Source organism: Lissotriton helveticus, chromosome 3_1 (genome assembly GCF_964261635.1).
Source record: "Lissotriton helveticus chromosome 3_1, aLisHel1.1, whole genome shotgun sequence".
Lineage (NCBI taxonomy): Eukaryota > Metazoa > Chordata > Amphibia > Caudata > Salamandridae > Lissotriton > Lissotriton helveticus.
Genome location: NC_136061.1, coordinates 1,012,884,155 through 1,012,907,575, shown reverse-complemented (window position 1 = coordinate 1,012,907,575; position 23,421 = coordinate 1,012,884,155). Strand labels below are relative to the sequence as shown.

At 42.9% G+C, this 23,421-nt stretch overlaps 1 protein-coding gene across 1 annotated transcript in view; it reads right to left on the bottom strand.

Annotated features, from left to right (window-relative positions):
* Positions 1-1,411: 1,411 nt before the first annotated feature.
* Positions 1,412-23,421, bottom strand: part of LNPK (lunapark, ER junction formation factor) — a 691,124-nt gene continuing 669,114 nt past the window's right edge. The window contains exon 13 of the mRNA XM_078681527.1: positions 1,412-2,261. Within this exon, the coding sequence (XP_078537653.1) occupies positions 2,068-2,261 (194 nt within the window). The 3' untranslated portion in view covers positions 1,412-2,067. The remainder of the gene's footprint in view (positions 2,262-23,421) is intronic.

Here is a 23,421-nt window from a genome sequence, read left to right as displayed (position 1 = left end):
ATGAGGCACAGGGTCAGACTGATTTGCATATAGCCATGTCTGAACTGGGGTGGCAGAGTGGGCTAAAGAATGGTGATGGATTAAACCCAGATCTTTTGGCTGGGTGTGAGTGTTTGATTGATTCAGATACTCCGTCCATCACCACCCCCTTTTGTACCGCTACTCCTTCGAGCGGCACTGGGGGGGCTCCAGGTGCACGTCCAATCCACTGTACTGGTGAAGGGAGGGGGGCCTCGCATGCCTCCATCTCGGGCCCCCTCAGACGCTGATATCGCCGCAGTTCGCTCACCTCAGGGAATCAGCACAGACTTCCGGGGGCCGCAGGGCCGCCTTCTTCACCTCACAGTCGGTCTCATCCGGCTCTCAAGTTCTGCTCCCAGGCCACCCACGTTGGGTTCCCGGCCACTGCTGTGTCTCCGCCTGCACTGGGGGTCTCCGGGCACACTTCAGGATCTTGCAAGGCAGCCAGGGGGGCACCCCCAATTTTCCGCAGTCGTTCCAACGATATCGGCGGGTGACTCTCTGCAGCGTAGTTACCTCCCCATGGGCGCCGTCATATAGGGCTGCCTCCAGGCCGCAATCGGTTCTCCACCTCTGTTCCTCGTCAGGGAGGAGGTTTCTTCCTTTCACATACTCTTCGCACACGGCAGCTACGAGAGTGCTTCGCAGGGGCTCTGTCCCTTTCTGGGAATCAGGATGGCACTCAATGGCAGCTGGCTGACCAGAGCTTGCGAACTGTGCTGCTCACTCCATCGGCGCCAGATCACTCGGTAGCAAAAGAAACCTTTACCCATATTTTCAGAAAGGAAAAACTACCACTTCAATATCAAGTGGGTACTCTATCCTTCCACAACAGATCATGTGATAAGGAGCACTGGCACAAGATGGAGGATCTTATTCACATGCATACAAGAGTTAAGACAAGAAAAAGTGTTCGAGTGAAGGTAACTGGAGTACACTTTAAGTGATCTTTTAGATATAGTCCAGTGAAATCACATTTAGACTGATTTATGTTCAGATTGTGAAAAATCTTCATTCAAAAGCATACCATAATTTTTGGAATGCCTGGTAAGTGACTGCATTAAATACAAATACCCTTTGCTTGAGACTTGTTTGGCCAGGTGCCCTTTGTCATATAAAATGGCTCTGTCTGGACATCAGGGGAAGTGCTTAGTTTGTAGAGAAGGTTTCACGTCTCAAGACAACCATGTTCAAAGGAGTAGAAAAAAGGGGAAAAGAAATTTCAGTTTTGGTTCAGTATAGCAGAGCCCATAAAAACAGAACTGGTGAAAGACCATAACATACCAGTGTTTTAAATTAAGTGAGATGGGAGTTTAACTACCAAAATTGCATTAATTGTTTATCAAAACACACAAATTAGGGCAGAAAAAAATCTACATTTCCTATGCCATAAATTCTAAAATAATGAAACTTTATTTTTTACTTAACAAAATAAAAAAGGCAAAGTGTCGACTTGGGTACCGTTATTGTTTAGATATAAATAGAATACATTATTCAAGTACGGTTAGAGGACATTCCTATGTTACATTATGTAAACAATAGAGCTAATTTTACACATTTATTTTTGCTGACTAGCTGTACATCGGGACGTGTGGGGTCCTTCTCATGACAATTACCAAATATTAACTGTAACGGCAAACAATGCAAGAGGTAAAAATGCGAACAAGGTACCTAGTTATTGTCATGTAGGAATTGTGACTAGATCTGTCAACATAAAGGAATCTGGCATTAACAAACTCTTTTATAGCAAGATACTGTAAATCCTCAAAAATAACATCTACTTTGTGTAATAAACTACACCTAAATAAATACGTGCATCCTCCTTAAAATACTTGTGTAAATTAAAAAAAGACCCTTGATTTTATGTTAGCTTGAACACAGTAAGTGCATTCTGACGTGCAATGTTTCAAATAAAAAATACATTATTAAACAATACACCGTACATTGCATTTAGCAGTGAGGCAGTAGTAGCTTAAGTACATTTTCAAAACGTGCCACAAAAAACACTATTGTATACAAAGCTGAATACTCGGGCACTTCAACCAGTTATTCTGTTTCCATAAGAGACTCTTCATTGCGCTCGGAAGCATTAACTAATGGACTTAAGTTTTCCTTAACGGACAGATCCTCCTCATTATCATCCCTTTCAGATAATTTGTCACATTGCTGTTCAGAGCTTTGATCTTTTTCTTCTTGGAGCTGATCAGGCTCAGCACACCTTTCGGATTCCACCACTGGATCTGAAAGTGCAAAATGATAAAAAAAAAAAATTTGAATGCAAATCTCCAGTACACAGCATTTATATCTCACAATGCAATATTGAGATCAAGCAATATTCAGATCAGTTCTTATGACCCGTCATGAATCTGCAAGAGGACAACAAACATGGCTTAACATATATCTTCCACCATCATGGAGCACAGTGTATTCTTTAAAGTTAGTGAATGTTTTCCCCACATGCCTTCAATCCCACCGAAAAGCAATTTGGCGCCCCCAATCAGGAACCACTTTTTCAAATCAAGAGGAAGCAGAAAGGTTTCTCAAGTTTATGAGATTTTATTTTATATTTACAGCATTCAGTTGAGTTAGACTGATGCATGTTGTCTTGACACTATCATATATACATACGTACACACTTTTATTCCTCACTGAAAAAAACTAAGGGCACAGGAAAGTTATAGTTGGGAAATAGAATGTAAAAAAAAAAGCTTAGAAATTCCACCTCCCCATCAAAAAAAAAAAAAAAAAAAAATCAAAGAATACAGGGAGGACATAGTTAGGTTCAGATTTTACACAAACAAAACTGTAGACATTCAGCACTTCTATTTTCCAAGAGACTAACTCATGACCTAAGGTATCTAAAACTCACGCCCCCACCATGCAGTTCTCATCAACTTTACAACAGTTATATTATAAATGAGGTCATAGAAGATGTCATAACTGACGTAATAAGTGGGGTAATAGGAAGTCTCTTTAGGAGGTGCGTGATAATTCCTACGTAATCCAAGCAGCAGGTGACGAGGGCTTGAGTGACAGTATAACTAGTGCGGACAGGGAGCCTTTTTAAGATTTTTGAGCATGAGAAGAGGGAGGAAGAAGGCAGAGGAGACTGAGTTGAACAGCCTTTTCATAGTGAGCTTGCTTCCAGGATGATGCAGAGATTCCAGGCGTGGCCTGTGGTTGAGGGTTCTAGTTCAAGAGGCCACCAGGAGTCGTTCCATGTGGCGCTGTTGTACTCAAACAGCAGAACTTCCGTTTTGTCTGTTGAGTTTGAGGCAGTCGTTTTGCATCTAGTCGGTGACACTGGTCAGTGGTGGATGGGTCTTTGGATAGAAAGATTGAGCTGGGTGTTGTCTGCATAGGATATTATATGATATTCTGCCTGTGGGTTGTAATGATGATCGCGGTTGGGTCAAGTAAAGGTTTAACAGAGGATGGGTGAGAGGTGAACCTTGAGGGACACCGCAGAGGATGTTCATGGGTTCTGAGGTGAAAGGTGGTAGGTGGATCCTCTGGGTTCTTCCTGTGAGGAAGGCAGCGATCCATTTGAGGGTGTTCCCCTTGAATTCTGATCTAATGAAGACTCTTGACCAGGGTGTTGTGGGACACTGTTGAAGGCTGCTGAGAGGTCAAGAAACATCAGCACAGCGGTTTCTCCCCAGGGCTTGGCCAATTAATTTGGGAGGAAGTTGCGGGGGAACCTCCAATGCCCCCGCATTCCCAGCCGGCTCCCCGCCTCTAGCGGGAGCCAACACAGCTCCCACCCGCAGGGAAAAGTAAAAAATGCTGCTCCCTGCGGGCAGGAGCAATCTTTTAATCTGCTACCCTGCCCGCTCCAATGTGGGCAGGGAAGCAGATAAGTCCGCTTCCAGCGGGCGTCAACATTTTTCTAATACTTGGACGTCTGGAATCGTATCCAGATATTAAACAGGAGCGCGGTCTACAATAGAAAGTGTTGTATATGAGGGCAGACAGCAGAAAAGAATACGAGGACACTGCCCTGCACACTCATACGAATCACATGATGAGACTACACTCGTGGCATCTTCTTGAATTGTGATTACTTGATTGGTTGGGATAGAAGTGTCAAAATTGAATACGTGTGAACTGCCTTGAAAAAGTCTGTTTTAGACGAAACACGTGTTGGCAAATTCTGTGCTGGGAACATCAAAAGAAATAAAATCAACTAGCAACAACATTATGGATTATTTGGGCTTAATTGTATTTTCCTAAATTTATTGTTTTGAACAGACATTTGAAGATGCTAATACTTAAAAATAACTTTGCTTGTTACACTTATGGCGGAAGAGAAAACTTTCTTGCCAAGGTGGTCCAGCTTCTTGGATTCCCTTTACGGGGGAGCGGTGGGGAAGGCACTTTTGGAGGTGGAGGCTTTGATCACCAAGCTCTCTGGGGTGGGGTGTTGAGAGAGGAAAGTGGGGTTGTCCAGAGCCGGGCAATCATCCTGTCCACGGGAGCCCCCGTGTTGGGCCTGGACCACGTGCCCAAAAGGACGTCAGTGAGGGCCTCATTAAACGGCATAAGGGGCTCCATAGAGCTCGCTGCCGGTTGAAGCATCTCAGTCAGGAGGTTAGTCCTGACCGCCACAGTAGGAAGTTCGAGGTAGCGAGCTTCGGCAGCCCTACGCAACACCACAGCGTAGGATGCTCCCTCCTCCGTAGCCACGGTAGGAGGAGACAACATTCCAAGGTCGGGTGAAGTGCCAAGACCACTGGCATCCCCCAATTCTTTCCTCCATCCTGCTCAGTTAAAGGGTCACCTTACCCCTCCCAGTCCTCCTCACCCTCCTCTCGCTGCCAAACAGGCTGAAATTGGCCAGGGTGGAACACAGGGACAAAAGTACCCAGGGGCGTCAGATCCGGCGTCGACCGATGCCGGTCCCGCTCCATGTTCATGTTGGGATGGAGGCCGGGATGCCGCCAGCTGGAAAGCCGACGAGCGCCAAATGCGGTTGTGGTACCGGAGGAAGCGGAGCCGGCGGAGGTGTAATGAGGTCAACCGGCGCCGATCCGGATCCAGGCCTGGATCCAAGGGGGGCCTGCGGTATCTGGGCCGGAGCCGCCGGCGGCAAAGACCTAGGCCCCCCCCCAAACGAGTCCGCAGGGCCTGACGGTGCGCCAACGGGATCGGTACGGCCAAAGATGGCATGCATTGCCTTGTAGAACGTACAAAGCTGGGCGGGAGATGCTCCAGGCCCTGGAAAGGGAGGGAAGCCCAGAGAAGACTCCACGCGCGGAGCCGCAGGAGGGGCACCACCCGCGGGGCCTCGTCGGGTCAGTCGACCGATGAAGAGGAGAAGTCGAAAAGCAACAATGCTTCTTCGATGACTTCCTATGCTTCGACTTACCCGACCCAGAGTGCGAAGACTTCGATGACTTGTCAGAATGGCGATGGCTCAGGGACTGTTCCCTCAACCTCCCTCTCGACTGGGACCTTGAACAGCGTGGAGCAGACTGTCATTCAAGCAGCCTTCGGGACTGCTCCCGCAAAGCTTTCAGCGTCAACAACTGACAGTCGGAGCACGACTTTTGGTCATTGCCACGTTCCAGGCAAAAGAGGCACACACAGCGCGGATACATCACCGACATCAGCCGGTTACAAGCACCGCAAGCCTTAAAACCAGGCATCCCATCGTGCACCTGTTCGGAGTCGAAGACTCAAAACACAATGCCGACAAACAGTCGAGAAAAACGTAGTAAAAAAATGAATGAGGTACCGCTCTTTCCGGATCTGCGCTGGTTGGTGCAGAAAAAGAAAGAACTGACGTCAGAGCTCATGGTCGGCGACTAAGTAGCTGCTGCAACGTCATCCCGGTGCCCACGACGCAGACAACGGATGCGGAGCCAACAGACGCCACCTTCCGACGCGCAGAGATGCTGCTGACGAAAATCATTCCGGAGCCAGTCTGACGCCTAGGGGTAATTCTAAGGTAAGGAATCAATAACTAACGTGTTTCTTTCAGATAACTATTTTACACCAAACAACAAAAAAACGCTGAGTAGTTCGAAATACTAAAGGAGAAAGGCATTTGTATATGTGGGCACAGATTAAGCACAGATCCCATGTGAGATCTGATTGATGTCAGCACTTCAACCAGGAAGTGCTGGAAGCCATCTTGGGACCTATATACATGATAGTGCCCCTTTGAAATGCATTGTAGTGAATGCTAGGTTGAGGGTAACAAAAAATAAGTTGTGTGATAAATTTTAGTTAACACATATCATTTGTTGATCGCACTGTACTAATTTTAGGAATTGTGGTATCTAAGGTGATTTTACTCTGTGAAAAAGCCTTCTGCTGAGAATTCCTGAATCATGTTGGAGAAAACGGTTTTCTTTTTTTTTTTATATATTTTTTATTTGAGCAAGTTCAAAAATGTACAATTCAAAAAAATAAAATAAAAGACAGTTCATTACTTCAATCGTTTCCAAAGATCGAATTAAAAAAAATCATAAAACATGATTCAATTTAAATTTTATCACGGTCATGCCCAATTACTCTCAAGTAGAAGGGAAAAAAAGATTAAAAAACGGAAAAAAAGGAGAAAAAAAAAGAAAAATCCAGAAATTACAAAAAATATTGGAAGATATTGATATATAACACATTTCTACAACATCACATCTTTAAAGGCTATGAGTTTCTTTGGTTATCAAACCAGGTGGCAACAGGGGCCCATATCTGAGCCCGAGGACTCGTGATTTTTTCCCTCTAGTTTTATAACTTGCAGTCTCCTGTTTGTAAATTCCTAGTAGTCTGCTCAGCCATCCTTGGAAAGTAGGAGCGTATGTATCTTTCCACCGCGTTGCCAAGATGATTCTAAAAACAGCTGTTCCAACAAATACAGACATTGCTTCATTATTGCTGTACCCTAGAGAGTCATCATAACCCAGAACGAACAGTGTCGATGATGTTTTAAGTTCGTGTCCAAAAATTTCAGCCCAATATTTGGATATCCCTTTTTTAATCGAATCTAGCTTAGGGCAATCAGCTAGCATATGTATAAGATTAGCTGGGCCAAGATAGCATCTCGGGCATTGATCACTTACTCTTTTGCCCCAGGTAAATAGTTTTGCAGGGGTAAAGTAGAGGTCATAAATTGTTTTATAAATTTGTGCCTTTAAGTTAGAAGCTAGAAACAGTCTAGATGATAACATCAGAGACATATCTATATCGATGTTTGGGTTACTTAACTTAGTGGCGCAGCTTTTTTCAATTTGTTCTAGATCGTCAGGTTGGTTGTTTATAAACAATTCATAGATGTTACCTATCCTGGTTGTCCGTTTGTCGATTAATTCTAAGATTGAAACAGTCTTCAGTTCTATTCTGGGTACCATCTGTCTAAGAGAAGTGTATACTTGTATGCATTTCAAATAGTCAGTACGGGGGATTTGGTATTTTCGGCATAATTCTTCAAAAGATGGTACAGAGTCCCGACCAAGGAAATCTCCTACTTTCACTATCCCTAGACTCTCCCATCTCCTAGAGGTATTATCATTAAGTTGGGTCGGGATAATTGAACTATGCCAAAGAGGAGTATATTTTGTGTATTTTGGTATTATCATATATTTAGTGGTGTTCTTCCAGACTCTCCATGCATCCATGATGATCTTAAATTTAATCTTTTTGAAATAAGATGGTTGAACTTGTTTTAACAGCAGACCTCTAGCTTTTTCTCCTAACATCAGCCCATATATTGATGGTATGGAGCATCTTGGGCCAGTAATCAGTGGCAATTTAGTATCAAAGAGAATGGTCATTTGTTGTAGGAGGGTTGCCCACAGATAGAATGTTAAGTTTGGTATCGCTAGCCCTCCTCCTTGATGGGGTAAAGTTAACTAGGGTAGAGCCCTCCTGATTTTACCATAATTCCAAATAAATCTTGACATGGAGATGTTGAGGGTTTTAATTATGCCATTGTCGACCAAGAATGGAATTGCCCGAAATAAATATGAAATTGTGGGGAATACACTCATTTTAAGGTAATTTCCCCTGCCAATTATTGATAAGTGAAGATTGTTAACTCTAAACAAGGTCTTTTTTTAACTTTCTTGATAAGCGGATCATAGTTAAGTTGATTAATATCAGTTACCTTAGGAGAGATGGTTACACCTAGATATACCGCATTGTTGACTCTATACTGGCTTACAAAAGGTGTGTTCTCGGTACATATGACCATCGTCTTATCTTTATTCAAGGAGTACCCTGAATATGAGCAAAAAGAGAGTGTGATTAATTCAATCTCATCAATTGCCTCTGTGGGGTTCGGTGTTAATACCGCCACATCATCGGCGTATGCAAGTATTTTGGTACTATACGTGTCAACTTTAACCGGTTCGATTGCTGGGGAAGTAAGAAGTTTAAGGATGAGTGGGTTGATAAAGAGTGAACAGGAGTGGGGAACACGGGCATCCTTGTCGCGTGCCCCTCTGGATGTTAATAGACTGACTCATTGCCCCTCACCATAATTTTTGCCTTGGGATCGACATGGAGTGCTTTGATAGATTTAATGAGGACCGGGCCAAGATTGTTTAGTTCTAACACTTCCCATAGGAACTGCCAAGAGACCCGGTCAAAGGCCTTCTCCGCGTCCAGTAGGATCATCGACATCTGGCCCCCCTCTACTCCTGTGATGTCAAATAAGGAGATGGCTCTACGAGTATGGTCTGTCGTGCTCTTACCGGGGATGAAACCGTGCTGCCAGGGGGAGACCAGATGTTCGATAATCCCACTGATCCGGGTTGGCCAGAACCTTAGCATAGATCTTCGAGTCCGAGTTAATAAGTGAAATTGGACGATATGAAGAGGTTAACTCAGGTGGTTTACCTTTTTTAGGGAAGATGGTAATATTTGTATGTTTCCATGATTCGGGCGGGTTACCATGCCATTGCACGCCGAGAAATAGATCCAGTAGATATGGTACAATCAGATTTCCAAGCAGCTTATAAAGATCTAGAGGGATTCTGTCTGGTCCTGCAGCCTTTCCGGAGGCTAGTTCTAATAATGCTAACTCCACCTCAGTGATTGAGATCTATCAGGTCATCCCTGGTTGTATCATCAATAGCCTTGCCAAGTTCTGTTTCAGCAAGCCAATTATTCAGAAAATCTTTGGCGTTGGGTATTAGCAATTGGTCTTCATTTTGGTACAGCTTCTGGTAATAGTCTTGAAATGCTGCTACAATGCCTTCAGAGGAGGTATGTTTATATCCTTCATAATCTATAGATTGTATAGTATTTTGTGATTGCTTCTGGCGAGATTTAAGGGCCAGATGTTTCCCTACGTTTTTTCCGATTTCGTATATTTTATTCCGATTTGCCTGTAAAATTTCTGCTGCTTTTTGAGTTCGATCACTATTAATCTCAGCTTTTAAGACTAAAATCTTACACAGGATGTCTTCTGCTTGCTCCCCAAGATGGATCTGGGTAGCATGCAGCTGCTTTAGGTTTATTAGTTCTGTATTTAGCTGTTCCGCCAGCCTATCACGTTCTTTTTTACGTTTGGCCACAAAAGAGATAGTTTCCCCCCTTAGAGCGGCTTTATAACAATCCCAAACAGCCAGCCTAGGTGCACTGTATTGATTATAATCAAAGAATTCTTTTGTCCATATTTTTATGTACGCTATATATATTCTTGATTAACAAGAAGCTTGCGGTCAAATGTCCATTGAAAATATGGCCTCTTATAGCTGGCAACCTCAAAACAACAAAAAGAGCGTTATGATCTGATATTGTTTAGGGGCTTTGGTTATCACAGCATTTAGGGCAATATCAGCAGTTGACATTATGTAGTCAATACGTACGTATTTGTTGTGGGGGTAGGAAAAATACGTATAGCCAGGGTCCTTATTATTTCTCAGGCTCCAAATATCATTTAGGTTGTGACTGGTCATAAATTGCCGTACTGCCCTAAATACTTTGGGCTTACGCCCAGTATATACCTGTTGTATTTGTCTGTTGTGTAAATGGCCCAGCGTTATATTAAAGTCGCCACAAACGACCAGAGGCCCTGTCCAGGATGCCAGCTCAAGTTCTAGGTCATAAAATAAGGCTGGGTCGTCCAGATTTGACCCATAAATCGAGCAGATTGTAATGCCTATATTAAGCTGTACTATAACCCACCTACCATGGGGAGAAAACTGTTTTCTCATGATTTTCTGATAGAGGTTACGGAAAGTGCTCCATAAGCTCAAATGAGAGCATATTTTTTGTAAATTCAGTCTACCTTTCTTAGCCATTTGAGAATGAAGTCTGACATTCTCAGTAAAACATGTACTTCCAACAAGAGCAGTCTGTTAGTTGATTCCTTAATGTTCTATTGCAGCCTTCCAGAGTGTACTTAAGAACAACTAGAGAGCTAACAGTGTTACTTATGACAAAAGTATGGCACACCTGAAGCCTTCTTGATTGAATCAAACTGGTAAAAGTTAAAACATTTAATTTAGAAAGGAACAAATTGAGAGGGTTCATTTTGTCACAGAAATTATGATCAGTGATGTTGGAAGAAAAATTAGGACACATTTTTAGTGAGTTATCAAATACCTTCCACTTTATTTTATTAAAACCTCCTGACATGCAGACTGAAACACACACTTTCAACACCAACAGCAGACTGCCAGTTAACACCCAGGTGATCAGCAGCTTTACTACAGTGTTCTAATGAGCAACTGGAGTTCTACCATTCTGAATTTATGGCAAAAGTGTGGCACATCTGAATGCCATCTTGATGCAATCGAAGTCGAAAACTAAAAGTGTTTTCTACTGAAGATACTGCAATAAATGAGGAAATTCAGAAGCTTTGTAACAAATAAGTCTCCCAAGATGAAAACAAGAGAAATAAAGAACCCAAATTTAGCTCATGTATAATACAGAAGTGTGCAAAACGCTTTTTTTTGTTTATTTGCAGTTTTAAATAGTGCATGCTTGGCCCAAAGGTATTGGAGTGCTTTACATGAGCATCAGTTACATTACTCAAGGACACATTCATTTTGGTTTTAGGCTTGGGGGGGATTAAGTGATTTGCCCAGCATTACAGGATGTCGAGCTAATGCAGAAATTTGGTTCCCCAGCTGCAAAGTCTGCAGCTCTGGCCGTAATGCCACATCCTCTCTCCTAAGTGTAATATATAATTACAAAAAGGGCTCCCCGTTGGTTCCATCAAATTATAGGCCAATTAGCCTTATCGATGTTACTCAAAAAATCTATGCCAGACTTCTTTTACAACACTTGCAGGATTGGACTATAGAGAATAATATTCTCTCCCACCTGCAAGCAGTGTTTAGAGCCAAAACATCAACTATTGACCAACTACTACGGCTCCAGGTACTTTACTGGACGCATGTGGTCTTGGAAGGGGGCAGCCTGTACCTTACATTTGTGGACCTCAAATCCGCCTTTGATATGGTGGATAGGAATCAACTGTGGAGTATATTAACTAATATGGGGATTCCCTCCTACTTGTGTCATCAATTTAAAAGACTCCACGAAGGAACCTTTGCGAAGGTACGATATGGTAAATCTGGTCAGCTGACAAGAGCATTCCCAATTAAGAAGGGAGTTAGGCAGGGGTGTGTACTTGCCCCTACCCTATTTTCTCTCTTTTTAAATGGCCTTGTAGATGATCTGACTAGCGCAAATAATATTGATGCTCCCAATTTAGCGGCCGGTAAATTTCCTGCACTAATGTTTGCGGACGACACCCTGCTGCTTTCAAAAACACCAATGGGGATGCAGCGGATGTTAGACCAATTTACCGAATTCTGCAAAAAAAGGAATTTGGTGATTAACATAGACAAAACAAAGTACATGGTGTTTAATGCCAGCACAATTAATTGCCCTCACCCGAAAATGGATGGACGACCCCTGGAAAGGGTAAATAACTTTGTCTACCTAGGTCTGTCATTGAATGACAAAATGGGGTGGGATACCCAAATGTCTAGGGCTAACCTAGGGCTTTCTCAGTCTGCGGGGGGAATCCTAAAAGTGCAGAAATCTTGTGTGCACAAATTAGTGAGTGCACCGCTAGAAATATATAAGGTCCAAGCCAGATCTTCCACTCTCTATGGGGCGGAACTCTGGGGGCACCGACCAGCAAGCGAGATCAGCGTAACTGAGAATAACTTTATTAGACAGTTGCTTTCCTTACCAAAAAATACACCGCTAATTCCACTAAGGCTGGACCTAAACTTGAGGCCAATTGCAGAAGCAATTGCCTCTCGACCACTTCTCTATTGGCGAAGATTGTGGAGTGTCCCGGAGCTTGAGTGCTACAGAAAAGAATTGAAGATTGTGATGGCCTGTCCGGGTGCAGGCAGGATACAGTGGTTATCATTCATAAGGGGGCAGGCGTCCAGGATTGGCATGGAGAACCTGTGGTCTAATCCAGAGGCCGCATGCCAAGCTACCTCGAAGCAAACCCTGGCTGAGACCATAAAACATCACAACCTACATGAAGTTCTCCAATTAGCCAGGCCCTTCAGTCTCACCGATAGCTTTCTAGATTTCAAGAATGTCTACAGCTTTGAGAAGGAATTAGATTCGATCGAACCGGTTCTAGCAAAGAAACTGTACTTACAGTTCAGATACGGTACACTGCCTCTGCATTCATACACAGATAAATGGAAAGTGGGTCCAGCTCGCCCCTGCCCAGGTTGTGAGGACCCCAATGAGACCTTAATGCACGTGATTTTGTTCTGTCCCGCCTATTCCATTAGTAGAAAGAAATGGATTATACAGCTATGTGTGAACCTAGGAGTTAGGAACTATTTAGAGTTTTTTAGAATTTTAAAATTCGATACTAATGCACTAATAGTTACAGCTATTGCTAAATTCCTGTTTTCCATGTGGTTAACAAGACGGAGAACGTTTCGGAAGCAACAAAGCTCCCTGGTTGTTGCTAGATAATTTCGTCCCAGGAAAACTTGGGCTTCTATTGTATTTTAACTTTTTAACCTGTTCATATATAAATTATTGTCTTAGTATTTTAATTGTGACTTCATAACCATATGTAAACCTATGGACTGTGTATATGAAATGGGATGTAACATGTGTATTATTTTATTGCTTCAAACGTGCTTTCTTTCTTTGTTGTACTTTTATGGTTCATAAACAAACCGAAATAAAGTTTAGAACAACAAAAAAAAACAACAATAATTAAGTGATCAACTGGTTAAAAAAAAGTAGCAATCATTTTAAAGTGCTTTATTGCTTTTTGAGAACCCAGAATAAAAGTTCTCATTTTAATTTGTTAGACCACTCACAATTTCTATGGGAAAAAGGCCCTCATTTTTATAATTTCTAAAGTAAATGCTTTAGGTATTAAAGTTTTGATTACATCAAGATGACATCAGCCATGCCACACTTATGTAAAAAATATAGAATGTTGGAAATCGAGTTCATTAGAATACTGTTGGGATGCAGAGATCAGGGACACAGTCTGATAATTTTGGGCAGGGACAAGGGTGCAGAGGTAAGTTGACCATGCTGTGTAGTGGTAGGGGCAGTGGAAGCAAAACGGACGATGGAGGGCAAAGGAAAGGGGGGCAGGGGCAACAAACTAACCATGCAGGACAGACAAGAAAAGCGGTACAAAAGGGGTGGTGATGGACGGAGCATCTGAACCAATCAAACACTCACCCGGTCAACAGATCTGGGTTTAATCCATCACCGTTCTTTAGCCAACTCTGCCACCCCAGTTCAGACATGGCCATATGCAAATCAGTCTGACCCTGTGCCTCATGGGAACAGTCCAGCCTGAACTGCCAAGCCATGCCTTCCCTGGACCGGTTTCTGGCATTATAGCCGTCCTTCAGCCAGGCTTGCTTGAATCCAGTGCAAAGTGAGCAAAGCTGTGGAAATATCATATACAACTGAGGGCAAAAGGAAGGCAGTGGCCGTACAACCATACATGCCAACAGACTCGATTCAGGCAGGAGACTGCAGAATTTTTATTTAGCACAAAAGGGCATTCTTTTATCTGTTGCCTGCCTAAAATCTCTTTTTCAATGCAAGTCAATGGGGAAAATCAATTCCCCAGGCTTTTTTTTAAATCTCCCTCTTACCAAGTTCAAAATGTCAAGTATGGTACATTGGATCATGGAGGGCAGGAGGAATGGGGTAGGGAGATTAACTTGGATAACAGAGGGCAGGAAGTAGATGGGCAGGGGCCCCAAGCTGACCTTACAGGGCATGTGTTGGGGGTTACAGCTGCACAATACACCACAGGATGGAAATCCAGCACAACAGAAATAAATAGGGAGGGGACAGGGCCATTAACATGGACAATAGAGAGAAGAGGGCAAGCAAGCTGACCATACCAGACAAGACAAGAGGGCCAGTTGCAGCATAACAGACCATCGGTGGGAGGGAGGGGGCAGGGGCACAAAAACGGACCAAAAAAGGCAGGTGGGAGGGGATAGGGGTCGGCACATGGAAAACTGAAGGCAAGGATAGAAGCAGCAAGTTGACCATGGAGAGCAGACGGGATAGGCATTGGAAGCACAACACGCCATAGAGGGCAACAGAGACCATAATGGCATATATACAGACACATAGGGAAGGTGGGAGGGGTTGAGGGGCAGCAATCTGACCACACATGACATGTGAGAGGGGCTGTGGCAGCACAGAGGACCATGCATGGCAAGCAGGAGAGCTAGTGGCAGCACAGCGGCCATGGTGGGCATGAGGAGGCAGGGGCCTGCACAAAGGACCATGGAGGACAGAAGGGAGGGGTAGGAGCTGGACACAGACAAGTGAGCAGGATAAGGGATTTCACAACAGACCATGCAGTGTAGACAGGAGGAGCAGGGAGGGCAGAAGGGAGTGGTAGCAAAATGGACCATGGAAGACAGGAGGGAAGGGATAGGGGCATGGAACTCTGACGGGCAGGGTGGAGGTGGCAGGGACAGGCAGCAGCCATCTGACTATGCTAGTCAGGTGGTAAGGACAGTGTGAGCTCAGTAGAACACAGTAGTTGTGTGGGGGCACTGATAGGTCCATGGAACATAGTAGGCAAAAATGATGGAGCAGGGGCATGAACACAGACATCAGTGAGCAGGGGAAAGGAGAGTAGGGGCAGCAAGCTAAGCACATAGGCTAAGCTGGACGGCAGAGAATTGGGCAACAGAGGGCAGGGAGTACAGAGCATGCAGGGCAGGAGGGAGGGGACTGGTGCATGGAATATGAGAGAGTAGGGAGGAGGTGGATGGGGCAGCAAGCTAATTTATGGCAGGCGGGAAGGGCAGTGGCAGAACAACAGGCATAGAGGGCTGTAATGAGGGAGAAGGGAGCAGGGGGATATATGGCAAGGAGAATGGGGCAGGCGCAGCAAGCTTAGGTGGGTGCAGCACAATGCCAGTTCCGGCCAGAGTCCAATGTCCCCCTACCGCGCATAGTGGTGGGCATCTTGATTGACGTTAAAATAAATAAAAAAACTAGAAATTCACTGACAAAAAAACAAAGGTTACAGGGACGTTAAAACTAGGCTCAGATTTCACTTGTACAAAACCAGTGAAATTCAGCAGTTCTAGTTACGTGAGATAGCTATAACTTATGCCCCGCTATGCACTTCTGACCTTACACATTACATCATTCACATGGTCAGTGACATCATTGATGGAATCATCCAGTTATTGTAAGTGTTTTCTAAATGTAGACCTAATACTAAGGTATTACACAAGTTATATTACTGTGTGTACTATTAATGAGTGATACTATTTCTAACATTTTATGTGAGTGGCTGTTTGTATTCTTGTGCGAGTGGATGTCTGAGTGACTATCTAGGTGTGCGAGTGGCTTTATGGGTGAATAAGTGGGTGTCTGAGTAACCGTGGGAGTGGCTGTGTGACTGGCTGTATTGGTGAGTGGCTGTATGGGTGGGTGTATGAGTGGTGTATGAATATGAGTGGATATGTGATTAGCTGTATTGCTGACTCAGTGGATGTGTGTGTGAGTGGTTGTATGGGTGAGTGAGAACATGTATGAGTGGTTGTATGTGTGCGAGTGGTTCTGCTGAAAGGCTGTATGGGAGAGGGACTGGGTATGTATGGGGTTGTGTGGGTAAATAAGTGTGCGTGAGTATCTGTGTGGATGAATGAGTGGCACTAAGTGAGTACCTATGTGAGTAGGTGTATGGGAAATGAGTGGCCATATGGGTGAGTGGGTGTGTGACTCGCCAAAGATCAGTGAGTGGGTGTGTGAGTGGTTCTTTGGATGGTATCAGTGAGTTCACTGACCATGTCATGAGTGATGTTATATGTGTGAGTGATGTAATGTGTGGCCATAGGCAGTGCACTGCAGGGGCGCAAACTATAGTTAGCTCGGGTAATTAGAACTGCTGAATCGCACTGGTTTTGTAAGAGTGAAATCTGAGCCCAACTAGAACGTCTAACTTAAACTTGAATTTACACATACATATATGCATACATACACACATATATACATACACACACATACAAATATACACACATATACTGGGGGCCAAGAAGGAGGCATTGAATTTGTGTCTGCTTTGAACAATAAGTTAAATCTGAAATTCAACAGTGAAACGAGTAATAACTATTGATTTCCTTCCCACCACGGTAATCAACAATATAGTTACTACTTACTTGCACAGGAAAAATACAGCTGGCAACACACTTCTCTATACCAGCCGCAGCCACCCCAAACCTCTCATTCAAAGCATCCCTTAGGGAGAACTATTATGGGCTAGAGGGAATTGCAGTACTGAGGAGGGGTTCGTATACGAGAGTGAAATCATCTTAAGTAGATGCAGAGGGAGGGGATTACTCAGAAGACCCACTCAAAAGTATGGACTAAAGTCCTGAGAGTATCTAGAAGCAAGCTACCCGTCCCTAAGCACGGACGAGGCAGAGTGTAAGGGTGATATTAGATTCATTAGCACACGCAACAAAAGTTCGAGGGAGGTTAGGAAAATCCTGGACTAGCACTGGCAGATTCTACATCGCAAGGAAAGCCTAAAAGACGTACTTACTCAACACCCAAAGATCACTTACAGATGGGAGGTCTGTCTCATAGACAAACTGCCCAGTAATAATACACAGAGTAAGACTACACTGTTGTCCAACAAAAAGAAGGGCTTCTTTACATGCAGGAAGTACAAGGCATGCAGGAACAGCAGTGACACTCTGAAATACTTTTCATCCCTTATGGGTGAAGAGAGGAGAATCGAGAAGTTCCTTACCTGTAACTGACTTCGCAGTATACGTCCTAACATATACATGTAACAAGTGATAAGTTGAGAGTGCAACAGATCCAGTCAAGAGGAGACTATTAGAACATATAAGGGCTACCACATGAGGATAGATACTACAGTGTTCCGAGAAATTTTGCGCAGGCACACAGCAAAGAGAATGGTCTGTGTTTCTTCATCATAGATAGGCTTGTACCCACAGCCAGAGGCAGCAATAGTGAAGTGGGTCTGAGGAGGTCAGTCAAGAAATATTGTGGAGTTAAATACCAAGGTACGCATGGGTTTCAACACTGATGAAGAGATAAGTGTTCATCTATGTTGAATGTATATATACCTTTAACACATACCAGTATGGGAATGTAAATATGAACAGTGCTCTGTCTTGATAGTGACATAGAATATTTTAAATATTTGTAACCTGTACTTTGTTGTTTTCCTCTCTTCTCTGCTTCCCTCTTTTGTTCTTTGTATTTTTTCTCACACTGTGCTGCAACTCTCATACAGGGCATGCATGGGATACACCTTGAAGTGAAGTACATCAAGTAGGAGTCTGAGCCACTTATCTACGATGGAATCATTGGCGGAATTGGAGCCAGCGACAGTGGTTTGAAAACTGATACAATTTGGCCTGTGCACAAACCTCTTTCTTTTTTTATATAGTCTGTCAGTGGACTCATGGGTGGTAGCCAGTAGAGCCTGTTTGTATACCATATAGATAGAGATGTTGGCTAGGTAGGTTTGAGATTGTCATCCTCCCAGGTTTAGTCAATTGGGAAGCATCCCATACAAAACAAGACAGATTTAGTGGTAGATGTCATATTCGATAGGCATTTGGGGTCTATTAGCAACTTCTGTTGACTGAGAATATACATCAATGCAGAACAATAATATACTATTCAGTTATCTCTCCACAGATATTGTCCTCTGGTGTGACATTTGTGGAACTTTTAATTGGTGTATCCACTTTATACCTTGGCTAGTTGAGCTGACTGCTCGTCTTTATCAATACTGACTTCCCCCACCAATAATATTTAGGACTTTTGGGCTTGTTTTTGTGGAGATATAGGCAGCATTGAATTATCATTAAACACTCATACTCTCATGTTCAGGGAGGGATAGGGGGACTTGGAATACATATGTATACTTTGTACACAATAACAATTTATGATTATGTGCTTCACAGTTGATGAATAGACATCATATACATCTGCCCAATAGGGCTTTAATTGCAAGACTACATGCACTTTTGTGCGTATTATGATGACGATCTTCATGCAATTTTTGATGCGGTCTATTCATGCAATACAGGATGCCGGGGACTCTTAGTGAATGTCAGTTTCCTGCCTACTGAGCTATTGTTATTTTTATGGATACTTTCATGAACTTTTGTGAGCCATGGGGATATTGGTGCAATTAACATGAACAAATTGTTGTACACACCACTGAGCACTGCTTGTATACAAATTTCCTGCAATCGCTTTATTGAGAAGTAAGACTCCATGACATGTGCTTTATACTAAGCAAGCTGCAAAAAACAACAAGTGATGGACTGAATGTGGATCAATGTCACACACTCCCCCAGTCAAAAGATCTGGGCCCAAATCCATCGTTTTTTTGCACTCCACACCAGGGTCAGAGCTGATTTGCATAAAGCCATTATCTGACCCAGGGTGGTGTGGAGTGCAAAAAAACGATGGATTTGGGCCCAGATCTTTTGACTGGGGGAGTGTGTGACATTGATCCACATTCAGTCCATCACTTGTTCTTTTTTGCAATTGCCGCCCTAAGTGCGCTGGGGATGCCCAGACGTGGGTCCCAGGCACTCCACACCACTTGGAGTCAAGCTAGCCGGGCTGAAGAGAGGTGTTACCTCGAAACCGGTCCGGTCCTCGGATGCTTGATTCCGGTCTGGGAAAGATATGGCTGTTGTAGTTCGGACTGGACTGTTCCCATGGGGCAACAGGGTCAGAGCTGATTTGCATAAAGCCATTATCTGACCCAGGGTGGTGTGGAGTGCAAAAAAACGATGGATTTGGGCCCAGATCTTTTGACTGGGGGAGTGTGTGACATTGATCCACATTCAGTCCATCACTTGTTCTTTTTTGCAATTGCCGCCCTAAGTGCGCTGGGGATGCCCAGACGTGGGTCCCAGGCACTCCACACCACTTGGAGTCAAGCTAGCCGGGCTGAAGAGAGGTGTTACCTCGAAACCGGTCCGGTCCTCGGATGCTTGATTCCGGTCTGGGAAAGATATGGCTGTTGTAGTTCGGACTGGACTGTTCCCATGGGGCAACAGGGTCAGAGCTGATTTGCATAAAGCCATTATCTGACCCAGGGTGGTGTGGAGTGCAAAAAAACGATGGATTTGGGCCCAGATCTTTTGACTGGGGGAGTGTGTGACATTGATCCACATTCAGTCCATCACTTGTTCTTTTTTATACTAAGCAAGCAGCAGGTTACTGTGCTCTGGTCATAGGGCACAGGCAAAACTTACGTGTTCGGGAGAGCATATGTAATCACTAGAGTTCATGCTGTCATATCACTCTGTATGAAGTTCATCTGTTTGGGACATTTACCAGTTAATTTAAACCATTATTTTGAAAAACTAAATATGCCAGCAATATTCGGGCAAACAGTCATTTTTATGTTTTGATGAAATAACAAGCACCAGTTGAATCTATGAATTATATTCTTTACATGTCTTAACCTGGCTCCAATATGGTGACCATAGTTCTACGAATTTTGGTAGAGTCCTCTTTCAATGTTGCAAACACAAGGAGATGGAAGGAGATGGAAGGAGCACTGAAACTTTTCAGACTGTCACCCCCAGTCACAGATCTGGGTTGAATCCATAATCGTTCTTTAGCTCACTTCGCCATTCCAGGTCAGACACAGCCATTTGCAAATCAGTCTTGGCCCTCTTCCTTGTAGGAACATCCAGCCCGAACTGCCAAGTCAGGTCTTCCTTGGACTGGAAACAAGCATTCTGGGACCGGTTTAGGGGTAACACTGCTCATCAGCCAGGCTAGCTTGAATCCAAAGGCAAAGCGAGCAAGGGACCCACATCTGGGCACACCCTGCCAACTTAGGGCAAACAAGGTGAACACAAGGATGCTTTCTCCTGTCAAGGGAGAACCTGGCCAGGCAGTTCGGCTGGACTGTTCCCAGCCCCTTGGCACATACAGAAGGTTCCTGGTGGGCTAGTTGGCCCCCAGGGTCCCTTTGTGTTCAAGGGGATTTAGTTCCCCCTCTGGAAACGCACCAGGGGGCTTCGGTGCAGAGAGGTGTAATGAGGCCATGCCCCTTTTTACACCTCTCTGCAACGCATCCCCCTGGCGCATACTGGAGTTACCTGGTGGGCTAGTTGGCCCACAGGGGACCTCAGGATTGAAGAGGAATTAATTCCCCCAACTTGAAACGCCCCACAGGGCGTGTTTGCACACATGTCACCTCAGGCCCCACCCCCTTTCTTCACTATTTTTGAAACCTACAAATATTCCTCTAAAATCAGCCGAACTACGAATTCCGAATTACTCACCTGTTATCAGGAGACGTCAGTGCTGCATCTTTCAGCCCACTCCTGATCCTGAAAAGTAATTTTAACCGTACTTACCAGTAACTTGAATTTCCTTCCATAGAATATCATTGCCTGCTATATAAAATATATAAAAATTAAGAATATAAAATAAAAATATATTACAATTTCAATATTTTTTAAAAACTTTTTTTCAATTTATATTACAAATATGTAATGTAATTTAAAAAATAAAATATCTAAAAATAAATACTTTCAAACAATGTAGTAAATCAGTATAAAAAAATATATAACAATTAGTACAATTAAAAATTATCATTTACAAAACCTTTCAAATTCACTGAAAAAACCATAGGTTTCAGCCACGTTATAGATAGGAATTAGCATCTAAAAAACCTTAGAAATTCACTGAAAATACCATAGGTTTCAGCCACGTTATAGTTATGAATTAGCATTTAAAAAAACCTTAGAAATTCACTGAAAAAACCATAGGTTTCACACATGTTATAGTTAGCTGGACATTTCACTCATACAAAAACATTAAAATTCCCCCGTTATAGTTAGTTCTGCTAACTATAACTCGCATGCCCGCAATGCACTGCTGATGACGTCACATATTACATCACTCATGATATGGTCAGTGACCTCACTCATGATGTCACTGATGACATCTCAAATGACATCACTGATGACATCATCCTTGTGAACGAGTGGCAAACCTCCTCCCCGTAATATAACCTTTGTAACACATTCAAAAATAGAAACTCAAATTTTCAAAAACATGGATACCAATACTAGTTACAACAACCTATTAAGTAATTCCAACATCTACATACACATCCACTCATTCACCAACAGTTCTATATAGTCAATCAAACATGTACTCACTCATATGTACTCATACACCTATACATCCTGTTACACATCGATACTCATCCATAGAGTTACTCACACACATACTCACACATGCAAATAAACTATCAAAAATCCATTTACTTGCATATATAGCTATACACACACCACTACACTTACTTCTACAGAACCGTACACATACTTACTCTCTTAAACAATCCCTTATAGAAACACATACTTATTTATACAGGAACTCTTCCAATCGCTCACTCTCACATATACTCATTTATATACATCAATACTCATATATACTAGTTTAAAACATATGTAGTTACTCATAAAGATACTATTGAGACAGTCATTCACTCACCAACACACCCATACACACACTCATCCACCCATACAGTCCTGCACACATGCGGTCTTCAAAACACATACAGTGAGTCAGTCATTCATGCATCTATGCGCTAAGTAATACCCCCACCAAACCATACAGACACTCATACTGATACTCAACAAACCAACTAATAACCCATATAGACACTCATGTAGCTACTCACCAACCCATGCAGCCACTTATACACAAAGTGAGACACCGATACAGATATTTACATATTTAAATATTACTCGCTAATACATGTATCCACTAAGATACAGTTAATAAGTCAGTTATGCAATCAATTTTACAGAAAAAAAATCCATTTAGACACTTATTTACCCATTTATTCTTTCATCGACCTTTAGATAAACATATATAAAATATTTTTATTTTTCAGAAAGGCACACATTCACTGGATGATGTCATGAGTGATGTCATGAGTGATGTCATGAGTGATGTCATGAGTGATGTCATGAGTGATGTCATGAGTGATGTCATGAGTGATGTCATGAGTGATGTCATGAGTGATGTCATGAGTGATGTCATGAGTGATGTCATGAGTGATGTCATGAGTGATGTCATGAGTGATGTCATGAGTGATGTCATGAGTGATGTCATGAGTGATGTCATGAGTGATGTCATGAGTGATGTAATATGTGACGTCATCAGCGCGCGAGTTATAGTTAGCTGAACTATAACGGGGGATTTTCAATGGTTTTGTAGGAGGGAAATGTCCAGCTAACTATAACGTGTGAAACCTGTGGTTTTTTCAGTGAAATATATATATATATATATATATATATATATAAATATATATATAAAAAAATGAATAAGATTTTATAATTGATGAAATGTGACAACCAATGGAAATCGATAAGATTGAACATAGAAGTATGTGTTGATCAAATATGTTCAAGAAAAGAAATGGAAGGACAAGTATTTTGGTTAGAGACTATAACTCATATGGAACATAGGCCCACTAGAAGGCATGTACTCAAGTAGAAAAAAATATTTGTTAATATTTTCCAACGCATGTCATAGCTAAAGCTTTCGATCAGGTACACTGGCCATCCCTGTGGGAGGCTCTGCGAAGCTTTGGTTTACCACAACACATGGTAAGGGCGGTGCAGATTTTGTATTGCGGTCCTAAAGCTAGAGTACTGATAAATGGGAGGCTGTCAGATTGGTTTGAAATCTTTAGAGGGACATGGCAAGGCTGCCCCCTTTCCCCGATATATATATATATATATATATATATATATATATATATATATATCGAGCCACTAGCTAATTTGATTAGGGCAGATACGGCTATTCTTCCTTTTAAATCACATAATTTTGAAGTTAAGTTAGCACTTTATGCAGATGACCTGTTGCTGTATACAAGGACCCCGCAAGACGCAATCCCTA